Genomic DNA, 20,558 nt, shown 5'->3' on the forward strand with positions numbered 1-20,558 from the left:
CACATGCTCCAGTGTCACTAGCCTAACTTGTTGAAAGCAACACTGCATGGGGACACTTGCTTTTAATCAGTTCAGTGAAATTATAATGCATTTCCTGATATGATAGTCAGTTGGTTAGCATGTAATCAGCATAATTGCCGTGGATACATTTGCTATGTACAGTAGGAGGTGGGATTCAAACCCGTGAACTCTTGGTTACTAGTCAAAGGACTTAACCATGTGCACCACTGAGCAGTACTGGGCATGGAAAGTGGGACTTTGAAAAAGTTTCATGTCAGTCCCATTGAAAATGAACGGGGAAATGATATATACCCAGAAAGGCGTGAATTTTTGAAGCAAGTTGAAATTTGAACGGTGTAAATCGGACGTGTCATGTGAAATTTCTGTGAAAAAGTGAGGAGAATAAAATGCTATAATAATAATAAAAGTAATAAAGGATAGAAACAACATAAGTGCTTTCAGCATCCCCTCTAACTCGTGGAACTGCAAAGAACATATTGTGGAGAATTTCTTTTAGGTTGACTTCCCCTTCAATCAAGTTTTGAAGAACATTTGTGGCTGAACATATTTCTGCATTGTTTTGGATGTAGCTCAAGATTATGGTTTAAAATGTCAACATTTTTCTCAGATAGTGAGATCATTCTTAACATTTGTACTATCCTTGCTCCTTCAGACATGTTATTCCCTGAAAATGAAATCTAGCAGCCAAATGGAGGCAGCAGCCGTGGTTTTAGCACCTCTGCCTGCCGTGAGCAATGAAGTTCCATGCCATTATGGAGTGATTCCACGACTCCACTGCAGTATTGTTCTTTGTACTACTGTAAAGAGAAGCTGGAGGGAGGCTCCACATGCAGCAGGAACCCTCGCTGGCCTGGTACAAGCTGTCAGCTCGCCGTTTGTACTGCAGAGCCGTAGGATGCAAAAAAAGGCAGGCGGTCGCGAATGCAGGCTGAGCTCAGACTAGCTGTCAGGGCAATGCTGTTTATAAACTGTATGCTGAGCGAGCCACCCTGGAGGCTAACCAAGCTATGTGGTATAGCATGTGTTTGAGATCCACGCATTTCTCTGACGGGTCCATAGGAAGCGGCTGTGTTAGTGTAGCTTGCTCATTGGTGCTAACCTGAATTTTTCAAAGTTGTGCCAGGGTGCTAGCAGGTCTGTTGTGCTGCAACATGTTCCCGCTAACATCCATCTGTCATTCCGAGCTCGCAGCCCAGCATCTCTCACCTAATGTAATGTTTTTATTTTATGCCTCAATATGGGAGCTATAGCATTTTTTTTTTTGGCATGGCCAGACCGGCAGAGAGGAGGAGCGCTTGGATCTGTACAACTTGTTCATAATGAGCATCCATCTGTTCCGAACCTGCTGCCCTCACTGGCTGGGAGCTTATGTTATGACATTTGTAGATGGATTTAAGGGAGATCATGTTAACATACACACACAGAACTAGAGATACATCTTTATTGGGATACAAATCCATTGATTGGTGATTGTAAACAGATCCCAATTGTGCTTCAGGATACATTTACAGTACGTTCCCAGCGGCCACGGTGGGATGGGCTTATGTGATAACCATCGAGATTTTTAAACTGTCAAAATCTAAAAAAATTTGTTGTTATGAATCCATTCTGTAAAAGCCTAGAAGAAAAATGAAAATTTTACTTGAAAAACAAGAAAATCCCCTCAACTCAACTTCACCTGTCATATCTCCGTAAATGTCCATAGCACAATTTGAAAGACCGCTGGTGGCAAGATATAATGAGTGTGACAACCAACCTGTGTGAAACCCATCCCCATTTCCACTGCTTGCACTGTGCATCTTGTCTCATCTTATGCATAGCTTAAACTACATGATTTTTTAAAATTTTTATTTGCCCTTTCAGGAAACGCCACTGCCTACCTGATTTATACATGTAGCAGGTGTCAAGAGGGAAGCAACAGCTGGTCATTTCAGACTTTTGTGTTTCACTGGTTACATATAGTGATTTTAATTCTTTTGAATCTGATGTTTTTTCTCGTAATGTCACATCTTTTCTTGTCTTTTTGTAACTTTATAATAATAATAATAATAATAATAATAATAATTATTATTATTATTATTATTATTATTATTATTATTATTATTATTATTATCTATTTTACTGCCAAGGACGTTAAATGACGTTTAGTAAAAACCTACGGAGGGCCGCCAAGGACGTTGAAAGACGTTCTCCAATTATTATTTTTTTTTGGGGGGAAACGGGTGGAGGAAAGCCTTGGCCAGCTGTGGTGAAAGTTTCAAGCAGATCTAGTTAGCCCAATGACTATTTTTGGCCCCTAGATGGCAGCGATGACTCTCTTTTGACAAGATTGGGTAGGCGTCAGTAGAAGACGTGAGGCGGAGCTAGAGGGGACAATGGCTGGGGATGGGAAGCGAAAATGGCGACCGGTTGCAAGCAGCTCACGCTTGAGCATTTTTTTCAAAGACGAAAAGCATCGACCAGTGCTAAAGAGCACATTGATGACGACGATGATCATCATCGATGATGATGATGGTGACTCCGAGGTTGGAAGCGTTGACGCGGCAGTAGAAGACGTGAGGCGGAGCTAGATGGCTGAGGAAGCGAACAATGGCGACCGGTTGAAAGCAGCTCATCGACCAATGCTAAAGAGCACAGTGATGACGACGATGAGGATGATGGTGGCTCCGAGGTTGACGCCGAAGTTGGAGGCGTTGACGCCGAAGTTGGAAGCGTTGACGCGGCGGCTATGAACACGTCATAAAGCCTTACCGGCTAGCGATGCTAACACCGGAAAACGCGGAGCACAACCGAGCACTTCTGCACAGGCGGACGTTCAATCAGACGATGAAGAGTACCCCGAGTCCAATGCATATTCATCGGAGGAGTGGGTACAGTCTGCTACTTGCTATTCCCCGGAAAAAAAGGCCGTCAAGAAAGTGTAACGTCTGCACGCAAAAGGAGCCATCGCAAGTGAAACTAATCTGTTGTGCAAATCCTGCTGCGTCTCCTTGCACGCATGGGAGCGTTACAAAAAGAAAAACTGTATTTGAAACATCCACATAATTGTAAATAGTACCACAGTTGCACACATTTGTAAATAGTTTGCGAAGTTGTTTTGTCAAATTGTTACACTGTTGAATGGAAATAAACGTATTTTGCAATCTAAAAACACTTTTTCATTGTTGGTGGTAGCGTTTTACAGAAATAAAGCACTATTTAGGTGTTTGTGGCATCATTCATGGACAAAAAGAAGTGTACAATTCACTACAGTGCATGAAATAACATCGTTTCACAAAAAGCTTGTTTTCTCCGTTTTTTGTTTCAAAACAGAGCATTTCGGTGAAACTAACCATTTTCTATTGTTGATTACTGAAAAACGGAATAAGGTAGGAACAAATGATGAAAGATGAGAGTTCAATCTTTCATTTGGTAGTATGTGTGTTTCCATAGTCCAAACACAACATTTTCTGTGGACCTTGAAAGATCAGTCAAAATGCTTAAATCGGCTGGCACTGGCGGCATCCCTTTTCTGAAAACGTCTGGCAGTCAAAAAGTTATATTAACTAATTTGCTCCCAAAAACTTTTAACTATGTTATATTTTATTTTATTTTTTAAGTCCCAGAGATGTATTTATTCATTTTTTTATGCTAGACCATACAGAAGGCTTTGACGCAGCCTGTCAACTGTAAAGAACGGTTGAAGAAATGGTAGTTATTACACAAACGGCCAGCAGGTGGCAGCAGAGCAAAGGGGATAAACCAGGGCCATGTTGAAGAAAAAGCTCACAATTCTAAATAGATTTGTGAATAATGATGAAATGATAGCTATATTCTAATACTAATTGCTGCAATGCTGATGAAAGAAGAGACTAATCTTTCTTTTGGTAGGTTCCATGTTTTTATAGCAAGAGAACACTATATTCTGTGGGCCTTGCAAACTCCAGTGAAACAGCCGGGAGTGAAGGGGATTGCTTCTGTGAAAATGGCTGGGATTGAATGAGTTATTATTATTTTATTTTATTTTATTTTATTTTATTTTATTTTATTTTATTTTATTTTTATTATTTTTACTCTCCGTCCGTCCGTCTTCTTCCGCTTATCCGGGGTCGGGTCGCGGGGGCAGCAGCTTTAGCAGGGAAGCCCAGACTTCCCTCTCCCCAGCCACTTCAGCCAGCTCATCCGACGGGACCCCAAGGCGTTCCCAGGACAGCCGAGAGACATAGTCTCTCCAGCGTGTCCTGGGGCCTCCTGCCGGTAGGACATGCCCGGAACACCTCCCCAGGGAGGCGTCCAGGAGGCATCCGAACCAGATGCCCGAGCCACCTCAACTGGTTCCTCTCTATTTTTACTCTGTCTTTAGTATTTCTTCCCATGGTGGTCAGTAAATGACCTCCACAAAACAACTCCTAACATATGAGTGTAGTGTTAGTTATGAACAAAAGAGATTGTGGGAGGGTTGCACTTCCACAGACATTTTCAACGGTGAATGTTTTGACTGGTCTCAGCATGGAAAAATACAGGTGTCATTAAATTAATGATAGCTAAATTGTGCTTTGCTCGCTCACATGTATGGGTGTTGTATAATTTCAGCAAGTGAGGAGGACAGGTTGTTCAGCCAGTACATTTTTTCATGATTTATTTAATGATTATCATTCCTTTTGGTTTTCGCCAAATGCGATACATTTCGAAAAATCTGGGACTAAGAAAGAACATGTTAAATATCTTGTCTTTGTAGTGTATTTAAGTGAATATAGGTTGAAAAAAGATTTGCAAATCATTGTATTCTGTTTTTATGTTTTACATAGCATCCATTCCCAGCTTCATTGGAATTGGGGTTTGTAAAGTGCCTTTTGTAGTATGTAAAATTGTTAAATACAGGTCAATTATAGGCTTAACAATTTTATGGTCTTTTTTTATGTTTGTTCTGCTCATTCAGCCAGCTACCAATGCAAACTGGCCTTGCAAGTACTGGAGCAGTTAAGACTAAAGTTTCCTCTGGTGGCTGTGCTCACCACACTGCAACATGCTCCAAACCATGATGCCTCCCCATGATTAAGGTCCTCCCCTGGCCCTATGCATTTTTTAGGATTAAAAACAAACATTTGTGTCATCAACTCACATTTCCCCTCATGCTTCTGTGAGTCGTTGCATATTTTCCTTTGTCATTTTCAAATATTTTGGACGTGAAAGGCATTTTCACATAAAGTAGAAAAATAGTCCTTGTTGAATCCCTTTTGCTCTTTTATTGTTGTTGGCCTCGTGGCAGTTTTGATTGGAACTTGGTTTGTGGTAATTGCACCCTCCATTTGTTGCTGACAATGTTCACAATAAACTGTGTTATATGGTAAAGTTAATGCTTTGGAAATATTTTCCCAACCCTTCTCCTTTCAAGAAAACATCATGTTGACATCTTACGATGTTTACAGCAATCTTGTTTTAAAACACACCTTTACTCTCTGAAATTCAACCTTACGTGGCATGTTGATTATTTGTCCTGTATTTTCATTGTTTTGCTTTATTTTGGTAAGGGCTTATTTGTTGGTGTTTTATGTAATTTCTGTTATTCTGCTGTACAGCCTTTAAGTCAACAGTGTTCGGAACCAACAAAGTGTTTAGACAACTTGGCTTCATATGCTTAATTCTTTGACTGCCAGACGTTTTCAGAAACGGGATGTCGCCAGTATTTAGTTTAAGCATTTTGACTGATCTTTCAAGGTCCACAGAAAATGTTGTGTTTGGACTATGGAAACACACATACTACCAAATGAAAGATTGAACTCTCATCTTTCATCAGAAAAAAAAGTTTGTTTCTACCTTATTCCGTTTTCAGTAATCAACAATAGAAAATGGTTAGTTTCACCGAAATGCTGTTTTGAAACAAAAAGCGGAAAAAAAGAGCTTTTTGTGAAACGATGTTATTTCATGCACTCTAGTGAATTCTACACTTCTTTTTGTCCATGAATGATGCCACAAATACCTAAAAAGTGCTTTACTTCTGTAATACACCACCATCAACAATGAAAAAGTGTTTTTAGATTGCAAAATACGTTTATTTCCATTCAACAGTGTAACAATTTGACAAAACAATTTCGCAAACTATTTACAAATGTGTGCAACTGTGGTACTATTTACAATTATGTGGATGTTTCAAATACAGTTTTTCTTTTTGTAACACTGCCCTGCGTGCAAGGAGACGGAGCAGGATTTGCACAACAGATACGTTTCACTTCGATTGTCCGTTTCGCGTGCAGACGTTACACTTTCTTGACGGCCTTTTTTTCCGGGGAATAGCAAGTAGCAGACTGTACCCACTCCTCCGATGAATATGCATTGGACTCGGGGTACTCTTCGTCGTCCGATTGAACGTCCGCCTGAGCGCGCTCGGTTGTGCTCCGCGTTTTCCGGTGTTAGCATCGCTAGCCCGTGAACCCTTATGACGTCGTCATAGCCGCCGCGTCAGCGCTTCCAACTTCGGCGTCAACCTCGGAGTCACCATCATCATCATCGATGATGATCATCGTCGTCATCAATGTGCTCTTTAGCGTTGGTCGATGCCTTTCGTCTTTGAAAAAAATTCCCAAGTGTGAGCTGCTTGCAACCGGTCGCCATTGTTCGCTTCCTCAGCCATCTAGCTCCGCCTCACGTCTTCGACTTCCGCGTCAACGCTTCCAACCTCGGAGTCACCATCATCATCATCATCGATGATGATCATCGTCGTCATCAATGTGCTCTTTAGCGTTGGTCGATGCTTTTCGTCTTTGAAAAAAACTGCTCGAGCGTGAGCTGCTTGCAACCGGTCGCCATGTTCTCTTCCCTTCCCCAGCCATTGTCCCCTCTAGCTCCGCCTCACGTCTTCTACTGACGCCTAACTTATCTTGTCAAAAGAGAGTCATTGCTGCCATTTAGGGGCCAAAAATAGTCATTAGGCTAACTAGATCTGCTTGAAACTTTCACCACAGCTGGCCAAGGCTTTCCTCCACCCGTTTCCCAAAAAAAAAAAAAATTATTGGAGAACGTCTTTTAACGTCCTTGGCGGCCCTCCGTAGGTTTTTACTAAACGTCATTTAACGTTTTTTGGCAGTCAAAGAGTTAATAGAACACGTTCTCAACTAGGGCTAGCTCGATTATGGAAAAAATAATAATCACGATTATTTTGGTAATAATTGAAATCACGATTAGTCAAAACAATTATTTATTCATTTTGTTCAAAACAAGACATTTTTTATTTTATTTTATTTTTATTTTTTTTTAATTTTATTTTTATTTTTTTTATTACAGGAGTAAGTAGTTTTGACAGGGGACTGTGGTGAAAGAACTCGTGTGGGCGTGCCTCAAAACAACTCCAAAAATAATATTATTAGGGCTGCAGCTATCGAATATTTTGGTATTCGGATATCCTACTGGAAATTCTAGCGAATAATCGGGTATTTGGATAGCGATAAAAATATACCTATAGGCTTATATACTTTCATGGTTAAAGAAGAATTATAAATACAGAAGACAAAAAAACACATTTGCATGTAATAGTTAACAACCAACTGGTTTTCATTTTTAGATAATCAACTTTTTTTTCTTTAAACTGGGTTTGTCAGCAGACTATTTTCCTCTGAAACAGTGAGATTTTAGACAAATCTCTCCCCATAGATTTTGTTTAGTGGAACTAGTGACGTCAGACCCACAATAGTGATTTTGTCGGCTAAATAAATACCACATATGAGTAAGCCTGGTGTGTTAATAAGTGATCAGTAGGAACGGCAAATTAGTTCGGCTGCCAGCATAAAAGTGTGCACAGCCCATGAATCCATTTTCCGAACCGCTAATCCTCATGAGGGCCGCTGACACAGCTGTCTACCGGGTCTAGTATTTACGCCTTTGAAAAGTAATCAGACGGCTGGAGCAATTTACCGCTGCTAGCTAGCGCGGCTAGCTTGCTTCTGGGAGCTCGCTGGTAGCTAGCAGTTACAGCTAAACGCTGGCAACAGGCGCAGTACAATACAATGTCAGCATAATTATATCTTAGCGCTATTAACTGGAACTTGAACGTGACTTCAGGACTTTGTCTTACTGACGTCTGTCGCAACAGTTTGGGGCACTTATATAGCCATTGTTCACAAACTCTGAAAAGACGAGCACGTCGTTAACCCTTATACCGCGATGACACGCTTCCGGAAACAACTTTAAAATAGAAGCAATACAATGCATTGATCTACATGTACTACTTGGTAAAGTAAGGTTTATTTTGAAATTGGGTTTCTCACATCTTTAGCCCCGTGTACTGTCATGCATACTGCCGTTAGCTTGACTACGACTATCTTAGCGGGTATTCGAGGCAGAAATGATCAGGACTCGTTGCAGTCCTAGTATTAATAATCGTTTTTGTATGATTATGCCCATTTTGTAATAGTGGAGGGTAATAATCGAAATAGTAATTGAATTTTGATTAATTGCACAGCCCTATTCTCAACATTTTGAATGTGATATTAAAATCACTTTATAGATTTTAGGTTTTTTTTTTATATATATATTTGAAAGAACATCTCAAATATATAAGAAGACATTTTATTTTGTTTTACTTTGACATTAACGTTGTGATGTTACATAGCTTAACCATAATGCACATGGTTCTTTTTAAAGTTGCTATCCAACACAGTAACAATGTGTCACCATGCTGCTATGTTGTCTTTTACTGTGATTCGGGGTGTGAAGAGTTGGTGTTTTGTACATTGTGTCTCTGTTATCTGCTAGCTGACTTTACCAAGTAGCTGATTTTCCTTATTTGAAGCTCATGTACTATTAGTGACAAGTGAATCGCTTGCACTGCAATGTAAAAAAATGCATTTGAGTTATCCAAAAGAAACAGTGTGCATTATTTAGCGCCATCTAGTGGTGATTTAATCATTCCAAAAAAGAGTTCTATCACATCAACATACTTTTTTTTCCATATAATCATAGGTTGCTAAAAAATACGTAAGTAGCACCACACCTTACATGAGGCTGACATGTTTCGCAGCCATCTTTCTTCTATTGATACCCATAGGAGAAGAACTTTGCAAATGTAGTTAGCCTCTGGTTGTAGTTACAGCTTGTGTCGGACCCAATTGGTCGACCACTGCTTACCTTTCACAACTAAGGCCTGCAGGTGGTCATCACTGAGTCCCGTGATTCGGGCCCCCGCAGCTTTGCTCTTGCTAGCGTTTGCTAACTTCTCCCGCTAGTCGCTCGTGAGCCGCTCTAGCTAGTTCTTGCTAGCCACTCCTGTTGGCCGCCCAGTGAGTTCTTGCTAGCCACTCTTGCTCGCCGCCACTAATCTGAATATATGACTGAATAGCCGCCATATTGCTCCTCCGGAGAAATGTTTCTCAGCATACGATACTATAGACTTTCAGTATCGAAATTGGAGAACATTTGAGACAGTAGGCCTACTTAGTAGAAACAGCATGATTCATGACGTTTTAATTTGTTAAACATAAGCAAGAGGACTTCAGACATTTTACACTTTGCCTTAAATACCTGCATAAATGATATGCTTAATGATGTTTACAGGAGGTAACTTGTATATTTTGTATTAAAGAATTATAACTGTAATTTAACAAAAGATGCCTCCGCCAAATCTAATATTGGGGTCTAAGAAACTGAGTGATTAAAGAAAAAGGGGGTCTTCAAAGCAGCATATAACGTCCACCTGTTATTTATTTTTTTACTTGTTAAAAACTAGTGACTACCCTGCCGCAACCCCCCACCCCCACCCCCAGTCCTATATTAACTGCCTACGAGTTATATATTTCTAACAATAAGTTTATACAGTAGTCTGCTCGCGAGATAGGAGGAGCAAGATGGCCGCCCTGTAGCTTTAACAGCTTGCACTATCGGCTATCCAGTCATATATTTAGATCAGTGCTCGCCGCTCATTGAGGCTCATGCTCGCTTGGTTGTTCGTTCGCTTGCTCGCTCACTCCAAATAATAATTTGTAGTAATTGGTGTAGGCTTGTGAAGTGTGGTCTTTCTGAGGCGCCGTAGCACTTTATTTGAAGTGTATAGCAGGGTCATTATTAATTGTTCATTGACCAAATTCGACCTAGCTCAAACAATCATTTAATGTGATTTGTTTACTAGCAAAATGCCCAAATACAATATAAAGGTTAACGGTACTGGTGTTGTTTTTCTGTTTTTAAATATTATGTGTGTGTCTTCTGAAACAAAAGGAACAAGCTATGAAGCCCAAACGGATAGTTTCCGTACAACATTATTTTTCACATACAGTATGTGGTTTAGTTCTTAAAAAAAAAAAAATCATGTGTGCATGTGCACTTGTAACTCTTGGGACGGAGTCTTAACAGCAGGAGGCTATAACCTGCGCTGTCCACACTCTGTGATCACCACTGTTTATGGCTGCATAAAACTCTCTGGCGCGTGCACACACGCACATACACACACGGCACACATCCTTGTTCCCTCTCTTTCTATCTCTTTTACCCTCACTTTCAAATACGCTCACACATTTATAGCCGCTGTCTGTCTCAGAAGCTGTGTAATTATTGCCGTCTGGTCTGGGGCTCTTATCAGTATTGTGACAGAAATGGCTGACAGATACACACACTGACACTTCATGATATACACATTTGCGGTCTCTGGCACCCGTTGTCTATCTATTTTTTTTCTCTTTTCCTCATTATTTGTTGACTTTTCCAGGCTTGGCCATGTTGTGAGCTTCGTCTGAGGCGGTTAGGGTAAGGTGGTGCGTCAGAGCTCGCCCTGCCAAGCCATGTGCCAATTCAGGAGATTGGCATTGAAGCCAGACATGAGCTCATCGGCCCAGCTGGGCAGACAGCCCATTACAATGCTCAGCAGGGCCCTACCACAGGGGTGGAAAGAGCTCCATACATGCTGATGATCCTCTCTTCCTCTCTTCCTTCCTTCCCATTTGTCGTCTCGTCTTCTCTTCCTATTTCTCTACCTCTGACTTTGTCTCCTTCTTGATCAGTTTTCCACGTCCTTTCTACTCAAACAGATCCACGCGGCCATGCCTGCCAATCCCCTTTTTCTTGTTTTTCTCCTTTCATTCACCCACACTGTTTTACTTCAGTAGGTGCTGAGGTGTCATTGCAGTGTTGCCTGCGGCGATAAGTGAATGAGGGTTTTCTTTTTTCTTTCAAATGAAAAGCATTTCTTCTTGAGGCCTAAATCTGTGTAATGCAAATTGTGGGAATGTACATCCCATTTGGGAATAAAATACAAAGTCATTAGTGTGGGCTAGGCTAGTGCGCGTGTTTCAAACACACACCTGTAGAGACAGGATATGACAGCACTGTAGCCAGACAAGGGCAGGACACCGCAAATATGATGTGGCATGCCAGATGTTTTCATTGAACGTGACTCTCTGGTGTGCAACCTCGCTGTCTGGAGAGGTGTGTATTTTCCTCAGCCCTTTGCTGAAGACATGGAGCTAACAGTCTGAGCTGAAACACTTGAAACACTGAGCTCATTCTGGTCTCTAGCTGTTCAGCTTTGTCAGCAATGAGATGGACGGAGGTTAATTCATGAATATCGTAAGGAGAGCTGATTGTGCATTTAGGGGAATGGGGAATTGCCCCATCACACGGCGGTGTGTTTTGTTTCTCCTCTTTTGGATTTAATGCAAAGCAATGATTAAGCCTGGGGATTGCAAATGAACTTGCCATATGATATGATTGTGATATATAGCCAACATTAGCATCGTGATAAAGTGATTATGCAATGACTGATGGGTATGTAGATCTACAATGCATCAAAATATGCAGACGTACGGTACTCAAAACCTGCTTTTTTTAATATCCATTTCACAGTGAACAAAATATTTTTCTGAATTTCGATGATAATTACATTCATTTCCCTGTGTTTATGATATTTAAAAATTATATAATTTTGTTGTTGGTGGTGTAGGCACTCATAAACCTGCTTTGCAATCAGTGCCCCACCTGTATTACAGTATTTTACAAAAACACAAGACACAAGTTTTAATACTTAAGCAGACTTCATCGCACTGCATTGTTTTCTATTGTTAGCTTTGAAGATGAATCATAATTAACATTATGGTAATTGTCCTTGCTTGTGTATTAAAAGAGTAGCCAAATGCTATAAAAACAACATAACAAACATGTTTGTTTGTTTTTATTGTGTGTTCAATGCTGTGTTGGCAGCACATTGAGGTAAATTCACTTTTAAAAAACTAACAATAATAATAATTATAATAATCAAACTTGTCCAGTACAACTGTACATACTTCTGACATTGATCAATGACTGATTTTACTATCTCAATCTTTTGACCATCCCATCAAAATGAATGTCATCTTCAAATATATACAGCATTGTAATGATTTGTCATAATTTAGATTCTCTAGTTTGTTTGTTTTTTTACTAATTTCCTTTAGCGGTTGTTTGACTTCCAGTTTCTGCCTGTTTGCCATTCCAACAGCTTAATGAGCGCACTGGTTATACAATATGCCATTTTTTTGTTGGCCTATGATGGGCAGTTATGATTGAACGCTATGAACGCTACTTTGTGACAAGGTATGCAACTGAATGAAACAACTATATGATATAATGAATACATTTTGTTGATCTACGTTGCTGGTTTTACTGATAGCTTAAAACTATTTCCGCTTGGTATTAAATCATAAATTATATTTGTTCTGTCTACTTTTTATGATTTCGTTGGAAGAGAAATACAGACTCCCTCAAACACTGCATAATGGCCAAATACAGTTCTGGAAAGGGATCGAAAGGCAATTTTCAACTACTCATTTATTTGTTTGCCTGTGTTGAACATACTGTCTGTCAAATGCCATGGTAGAAACGTCACCCACAGGATTGTTTGACTGATGCAAATTTTCCTCCTGTACAGTTAATGCCTTTGCATTATTGCCTTGTAGTACTTCAGCGCACTCACATCTTATCATCTTTGCACACTCCCATTACTGTATTTGTAATTTCACCCCTGCTTTTTCACCACTAAAAAAAAAAACCCTGATTGAAGTATGTATATTATCTTTTTTTTTTGCATTAAAGCATAGTCATGCTGACATTAAAAGTCAGCATGTTTAATCATCTATTCAATGTAAAGTACCATAAAAATATCTGCAAAGGTTTGTAACTTTCTACTGTACATTTTTCTGTTAACTTGTGTATTATGACAGATTGAGCTAATGGAATGCCATATAAGCCAGAATATAAACTTTTTATGTTGACAATTCTGGGAGAACCAATTCACCTTTCCCATCTGAAACACAAGATGGCGCTATAAATTGGCGTCACCCACCGCATCACAGAGGCTCAAATGGGGACCCCCAATTCTCATTATTGTTCAATGAGACCTTTATGCAGTGTTTTCACGCCACTGTTTATTTTATGGCCTCCACGTGTGTGTGTGTGTGTGTGTGTGTGTGTGTGTGTGTGTGTGTGTGTGTGTGTGCGTGCGTGCGTGCGTGCGTGCGTGCGTGCGTGCGTGCGTGTGTGTGTGTGTGCGTGCGTGCATGCGTGTGTGTCCGAAGACTGCAGAGGGTAGGGGAACCAGTAGACGAGGATGCATTTGGTATTCAGGAGGGCCTGGTATTTATCTGTCTGCTGGCTGTCTAGTCTGGTCTGGCCTGTTAGTGGTGTCACACTGCCTGCTCCCTGGGGGACTAAATTGACGCCCCAGACAGACTGCGTCTGAGTGTGCGTATATTGTTTGGTGGTGTTGTGGTGTTTGTGAGTAGAGGTAAGCAGCAAACGGGCACCATATACATATATATATATATATATATATATATATATATATATATAAACTTGGAAATTGGACCTAAGACATTAACCTTCCAAGAGTAGCGTTGTGCTAGCAGATACTACAGAACACAGAACATTGATTATACATTACCAAAAGTGGATAAAACACCCTGGGTTATGCCAGTGGTCAGTGTAAGATGAGGGATCCTGAAGGTAAGTAAGTATTTTTAACTAAAAACTTTTCTGTAGGTTGACGTGGCTGCTTTTGAGTGTCAACAGTTACACTCTGATATGTTTATTTAAAAAAAAAAAAAGCGAACATGAAGCTTGGTAAAACAACATACGGTGTAGATAAAGCGCAATAAGTACACATCATTTACCATTTAGTTCATTTTTTATTTTTTGGACTGACACGTTTTTCGGTCAATTAGCAACACATTTGAGTTGATTTGGGATGTACTGCCTAAACGGTGAAAGATTTGAGATTTTAGTTATGAATCCGACTTATAATATATACATATACCTTGATAAGGTGAAGTATGCTTTTGTGATAACGATGACATGTAGGCATTTTTAAATGTTATCAGCCTCGCACTAATTGTAACTTTATTAATCAGTGTCAATTCGTGTGTGTGTTTGTGTGTGTGTATGCACATCGTGTTAATACATATTTAATGAGCATGGTAAATGTTGCAACACTTATTTAAAGTTTATTAATTTTGCTCGCTTGTGGTCAATTTCATTTAATTGCTGTGTAAAAATGGCAAATCAACAGGGTGAATACATTTTTCAAAAATGTTTAGCATTTGTATACTACTGCGATAATGATACTGATCATTTATTTACCCTCACAGGATGAATAAAATATCTCTGTCTGTCTAGTTAGTTTTCTTAACCGCTTCTGTGCCAATGATTTCTTTAAGTACCACTTGGAAGGACTATTTATTGTTTTGATAACCCACTGGTCGAAAGTGCTATTCAGAGTCTCTAAGATTTGAATAACACAGTTTATTTTTAGATTGCAGATGGTACTGTACTAGAGTGATCAGTATTTGTACAGTATGCAGCCTTTTGCAGTTTGCCTGATTCAGAGGGGATATGGTGGGGTAAAAGGGTATTTTGGGGGGGGGGGGTCACGCCTCTCTGCAGCACATGTTGCCCTGAACCACAAGACTGGTGCGGGGGTCAACTCAAGGTTAGCTTCTTCAAAGGTCTTTTTCATTGGTTGAGGCCAGCCATAACAAGGGAGTGAAACTTGAAGCACTCTTCCCTCCCCCCCAAAAACACACCAGGACAGCCCTCTTCTTCCTCCTCCCCTCTGGTCTGCTCACCCAGAGCCATTGTCAACCGCAACCCGGACGTCTGCTACTCTTCTGACTCAAGTCAACGCTTTCAGCCACCACCCTAAACCTTTCCCCCGCTAGTCAGACACACACACATGCATGCACATGTATATTACTCACTGTCCTGGTCTATCGTGATCGTCATTTACATGTTCCTTCTTCCAACTTTATTTCTTGTAGTGCATGCACTACATGTTGACGGAGATGCAAGGACTTTATAACATCAGATTGTAGACTCGCACACAAGCTACATGCAGTTTATGTAGTTTATGGTTTATTGTAAGCATTATTGTATATATTTTTTTAATGTGTTCATATTTACATATGAATTTGAGAATACAGTATATGGTACAGACGATAGATGATTAAAATACTCTCAATATTTTTACAGAATTTTGTAAATTGATCACTGGAAAAACTGCGCAAGCGTTGTGATTTGTGTGTGCGTGTAGTTGTGTACTTTACTTTAGTGTACTTGAGATATGTGGAGGGAGGCAACAGTGCCGCTCCTCCTCTTGAGTCTGATTGGTTAAGCACAGCTGTCAGTTAGAGCGTGGGCGGGGTTGAGCCCACCCCGTCTGCCCTGGTCCAGTTCGAAGACAGCTGCTCGCGGCGGCGGAGGAAAAGCAAGAACTGCACAATGCGAGAGCCGCCAGAAATGGCTTCACCTCGAACCGGCAACTAATTCACTTTCCGAGTCCACTCCGAGTGAAATATGGCGTGAGAAACACCGTGGAAAATACGTGCGAAACTGACGGCAGTCAGCCGTAGCGGCGGACTCAGCTGTCGCTGCCTGGAAGTTTTTCGTTGTTTTCCCGTCGGGGATCCCCGACGGTGGCGGCGGTGGTGGCTCTCTCCCCGGAGCGGTGTCCCGGTCCACCGAGCCCAACGAGCCCCATGCAAAACCTAACGGCCTCTGGCGGCTCCGGCAACTCCAATGTCACCTGCTCCTGCAACTGTACCGCTTCCCAGCCACAGGGAATGGAGATATGTGAGTAAAATCCTAATTGTGTTTTCCGTGATCTTAAATCCGACCCAGAAACGAATGGAGCGTCTAATCCGTTTCAGTGTAGTGTACTTTAGGTCGACAACGCGTGTTCCTCCGAGAAACCGGTTCGTTTGTTAACACCGGCAAACATATAACCTTCTCATTTATATTTATTTGGCCTTTCTAGTTTCCGTGCGACTGCGCAGTACAGTAGAAACTTTACAGAGGCTCCATTGTGACTAGTGGTATTTATAATGTCATTTGATGTGGCTATATGACTTTCAAGTTTCAAGTGTGAAGTCAGTAAAAGTGTGACGGTATTTTTAGCTCATACAGTATAGCAGCCACTTAAATTACATCGGCAAGGAGCAGTGCAATCTCCAGTCACAATAGCCTATTAAAATGACTTGCATGACGTTTTGCACACATTACTTGTTAGGTTTGTTTTAAGGCAAGAAACTTGACAGCTGTTTGGTCTTATGGCGGGTTGTTTCTGTGAATTACAGCCTTTTTAGTTGACCATTGACATCTGTGCACATAGTATAAGGGATCCCTACAGAGGGTTAAATAGTTGGCAGTCAGCACTAACAGGAAACGCTGGAATGGTATGATATGTCTGTCTGCTGTCTGAGTAGCCCACAGAGAAACTGTCATTATCAGCTCTGCTTTAATGCTGCCTGTTGGATCCACTGCAGATGCTACTCTTTACGACTGAGACAGAGCAGACAGATATATAGGAAAGGACAAATATAAATGGAGTCAACGACAAATAACACACATAGACAGGAGTAAATTCCCAACCAGGCAGCTAGACGAGAACCATTACAAAAATATATATGTGCATGCACTCCTCAAAGACATGCGGATGTACAGAAAAGCTCCAAACAGAAGGGCAGCGTTCCAGTTATGTGTAATTTCCATCGGGAGAGAGGCCAGGCTCGGGCAACGTGTGGTGAATGTAGGATATTAGATTTAGATTTGGCAGCAGAGTGTAGCTGCAGTGACGCCACACTGTAACCAAGAAGTGTATGTTTGTCTGGCACACTGACTCATGGCTCACCTTGCACTGGTCGTGTGGCCTCATCTAGTTTATTGCTAGCCCTGGGGGGAAAAAGTCAGGGATGCAGGTAAGGAGGAGAGTCCAATTAGATCAGTTAATTTAACTTCCTCAAACTTTTGACTGTGTCTTGATTAACTGAAATTTGTTGATTTATGACAACAGTGTGGCACATGTTTTTGTTGTTGTCCCCCCCCCTATAAATCTGTCTGTGTATTTGAGAAATGCTTCCTAGAACTTTTCATGACATTTTCTAATCATATGGACATGTAACTATTGAGAAGGACATCCAACCATTTATTAGTGTTAAAAGGAGCTTCTGTTGGTCTGCTGTCTTGTTTAACAGAGTGTGCGAGGCTGAATAATAAAGCTCATACTCTCATGAATTCTTTGGCTGAGAGAAGCTGCAGTCCTTTTTTCCCTTTCTTTCTAAGCAGAGCGGTCTGGAGAGATCACAATATGAAAGTTCCATACCACTACTAGTCACCAAAATGACTGTGATTGTTAGTACTGTACAGTATATGACAGTACTGCTAAAATAAATGCACAATTTTTTATATTGTAGATGCATTCACTTTTTGCACATTAGAAATCGTAAACAAACACCAAAAATATTTTTCACACTTAAATTGCTTTCTCTGGTCTGAATCAGTTGATGGTTTGTAAACGCTGTATCTGTCACAGCTTGGTTAGATTTGTGTTAGTACAGTAAAGATTCCATGTAGGGCAGGGCCATATGGCCTAAAATTCATATCACAGAATAAACTGAATCGCTCTCTTGATAACCGTATATATTAAGGGCTGGGTTTAAAAAAAATAATAATCTGAATACCGTAATTGTAATTGCTATTGAATCAATTTTCCTTTTAATATCTTTTTCCCATAAATGTTTAAGAAAATAAAATTTTAAAGGCCCATCGTTTTTTATCTTACTGTTCACAGACAATACAACTTAAAAGTATGAATTATTGCACAGACAATTCATAACCTATTAGAATTATGAAAATATTTTCATCTCATCCTTCTTTAATATCAGATTGAAATGAAGTGAATCAAAATCGAATTGAACTGAACTCTTGTGAATTGGAATCTAATTGATTCAGGAAATTGGAATTGACATCCAGCCCTAGTATATTTACTCCTAGCATTCCCCTGGTAGTTCCTGAGCAGCCGAGAAAGCATGGAGGATGGATGACTGTTCGATGTGGTTGCAAAAGTTTTATTTATTTTTTAACCAGCTAGATATGTTGCGCTACTGTGCGCATACCACATCACAGAATATAAATTGCTTGCTTAAACTACCTTTCACTGACAATCATCTTCGTAACACCTCTTTCATAGCATCGGCAACAATTTCGAGAAGGGCTGTAGGAACATCCACGGATATGGAAGCATAAAGTCAATATTCTTTCTAATGTTGTGGTCACTGGATCTTGGACTTGCACCCAAAATCTTCATGCGCTATTTATTTTGACATCAGCGAATGATGTTCGAAAACGATTCACATCTTTGCGCTTTTCCAAAAAAATAAAAATAGAATCATAGTCCAACAAATGAAAAATCCAATTTGATCAAAATGGTAAATGGGGTGTACTTATGTAACGCGTTATCTACACCATACGTTGTCCAAAGAGCTTTACAGAGCCTTGCATTCATTTACTTGAAATCATATCTGTTGACTGCGAGACTACACTGGCATGTTGACTCGGCAACGACAAGATTTTTAGATTAAAACAACATAGGTTAGCCGCAAAGATCGCTTGCCCTTACTGTGTGGTAAGGGATAGAATATGCATGTGCTATTATAGTAATGCTACTATGAATATTTCCAATTAAGCAGAAAATATGTAAAATTGTGTAGTATGTGTATTTGAGGTTTTTTTTTTAAATATATGATAGGCTGCATAATGTATGTCAACTATATGTCTGACAGACATTGGATGTGTACAGGCCATGTATTTCGGGCAAAATAAAGCTCAGTGTAAATCTAGGGCTGCCTCAAGATGATGTAATGGGCAGGATAGTGTTAATTTTCAGCTTTGGGATGGCTTTATTTCACTTTTCTTTTTTAAACTGTTTAAAATGTAATTAGGGCTGTCAAAGTTAAAGCATTAACTAATTAATTAATCACAAATAAATTATTGCATTAATCATGTTTTAACGCAGATTAATTACACTATTAATTTTGACCGCACATGATCCTTAAGATGACACCGGATGGTAACATTAAAGGTAGCACAGGTTTTGTTTGAGCAATAAACATAACTACGTACATTGAAGTAAAACATTTAATAAATATTTACGTATGGCATTCAGAATATTTGTTCATGTCAAACTGTCAGGGTCATTTTCTTTTCCATTTTGAATTATGCAAATAGTTAACTGATTAGAAAAAAAAGGAGAATGAGCGTGTGCAGTGGATCAACACATGTTGAAGACGTCCTCATAACATTAAATGTCTAAATAATTAACATAACAGGTGCTCTTTAAATTTGGCGGGCAAAAATGTTGACTAAAAAGCCTTTTTAATTAAGTGATTAATCATGATTAATCAAAATTCTAAGATTTGATTAATCTGATTAAAAAATGTAATCGTTTGACAGCTCTAGTTGTAATGCACTGTGGTGTCAAGGAGAGCAAGTTCTCTTATAGAACTATACATGTAATCAACAATGTTCATGGTATTGTTTTTGGAATGAAAAAAAAAAAGTATCAAAGTTTCAAAGGCCCATATTTTACTCGAGACTTTGCAAAGACAGCTTTGGGCGGTCCCTAAACCGGAAAAGGGTAAGCCTCAAAAGCCCTAGAGGACATGATGTCATGGCCTGTGCCAAGACCCCATTCAATTGCAAGTAAAATACATCCTTGTTATTATAGCAAGTTAAGTTTTTAGTTCAATTCAGAATATAGTCTGCTGCATTAGTTGCTACAACTATGGGCAAATCTTGTATGAGCTTTTGTGAAGGAAATAATTGACAAAGTGCATTATAACTGGCAGCGATTTAACCATTTCCTTTGTAAATGATGATGTTCAACTTTAGCACGTGTGTGTGTCTCACGGTTTGGATCGGATTTGAGTCACGGATCAGATCATTTTTCGGATCAGCGGAAACAAAGATAAATAGAACTTTGTCTATTTATTTATTTATATATATAGTTTATAAAACACTTTTGTCCATAAAAAATGAAAAATGTCAAACATAGCCGTATAGATTTTAAGAACACAAGACCACTCATATAATTTATTTGCGGTTGTGTTGATGTGTCGGGAAAAAAGAAGAAACCCGTGGAATGTATTTACAATGTATATCATTATGCGCTGTTTGAGTTAACATCTTTATAGACAACGCTATATACATGCTCTCTTGGGTAGGGAAGGGGTCAGTGTGTCAGTGTGTGGAGTGGCTGAATGTGTCTCTGTGTA

At 39.8% G+C, this 20,558-nt stretch overlaps 1 protein-coding gene across 4 annotated transcripts in view; it reads left to right on the plus strand.

The window, feature by feature from the left end:
* Window positions 1-20,558, plus strand: part of ldlrad4b (low density lipoprotein receptor class A domain containing 4b) — a 190,463-nt gene that overhangs the window by 133,434 nt on the left and 36,471 nt on the right. The window contains exon 1 of one of the 4 annotated variants that reach the window (XM_077574930.1): window positions 15,601-16,080. The exons of the other annotated variants lie outside the window; for them this stretch is intronic. Coding sequence (XP_077431056.1) covers window positions 15,987-16,080 — 94 coding nt within the window. The 5' untranslated portion in view covers window positions 15,601-15,986. Of the gene's footprint in view, window positions 1-15,600; window positions 16,081-20,558 lie in introns of those variants that run through there. 4 annotated transcript variants of the gene reach the window in all.

This window comes from Vanacampus margaritifer, chromosome 9 (genome assembly GCF_051991255.1).
Source record: "Vanacampus margaritifer isolate UIUO_Vmar chromosome 9, RoL_Vmar_1.0, whole genome shotgun sequence".
Lineage (NCBI taxonomy): Eukaryota > Metazoa > Chordata > Actinopteri > Syngnathiformes > Syngnathidae > Vanacampus > Vanacampus margaritifer.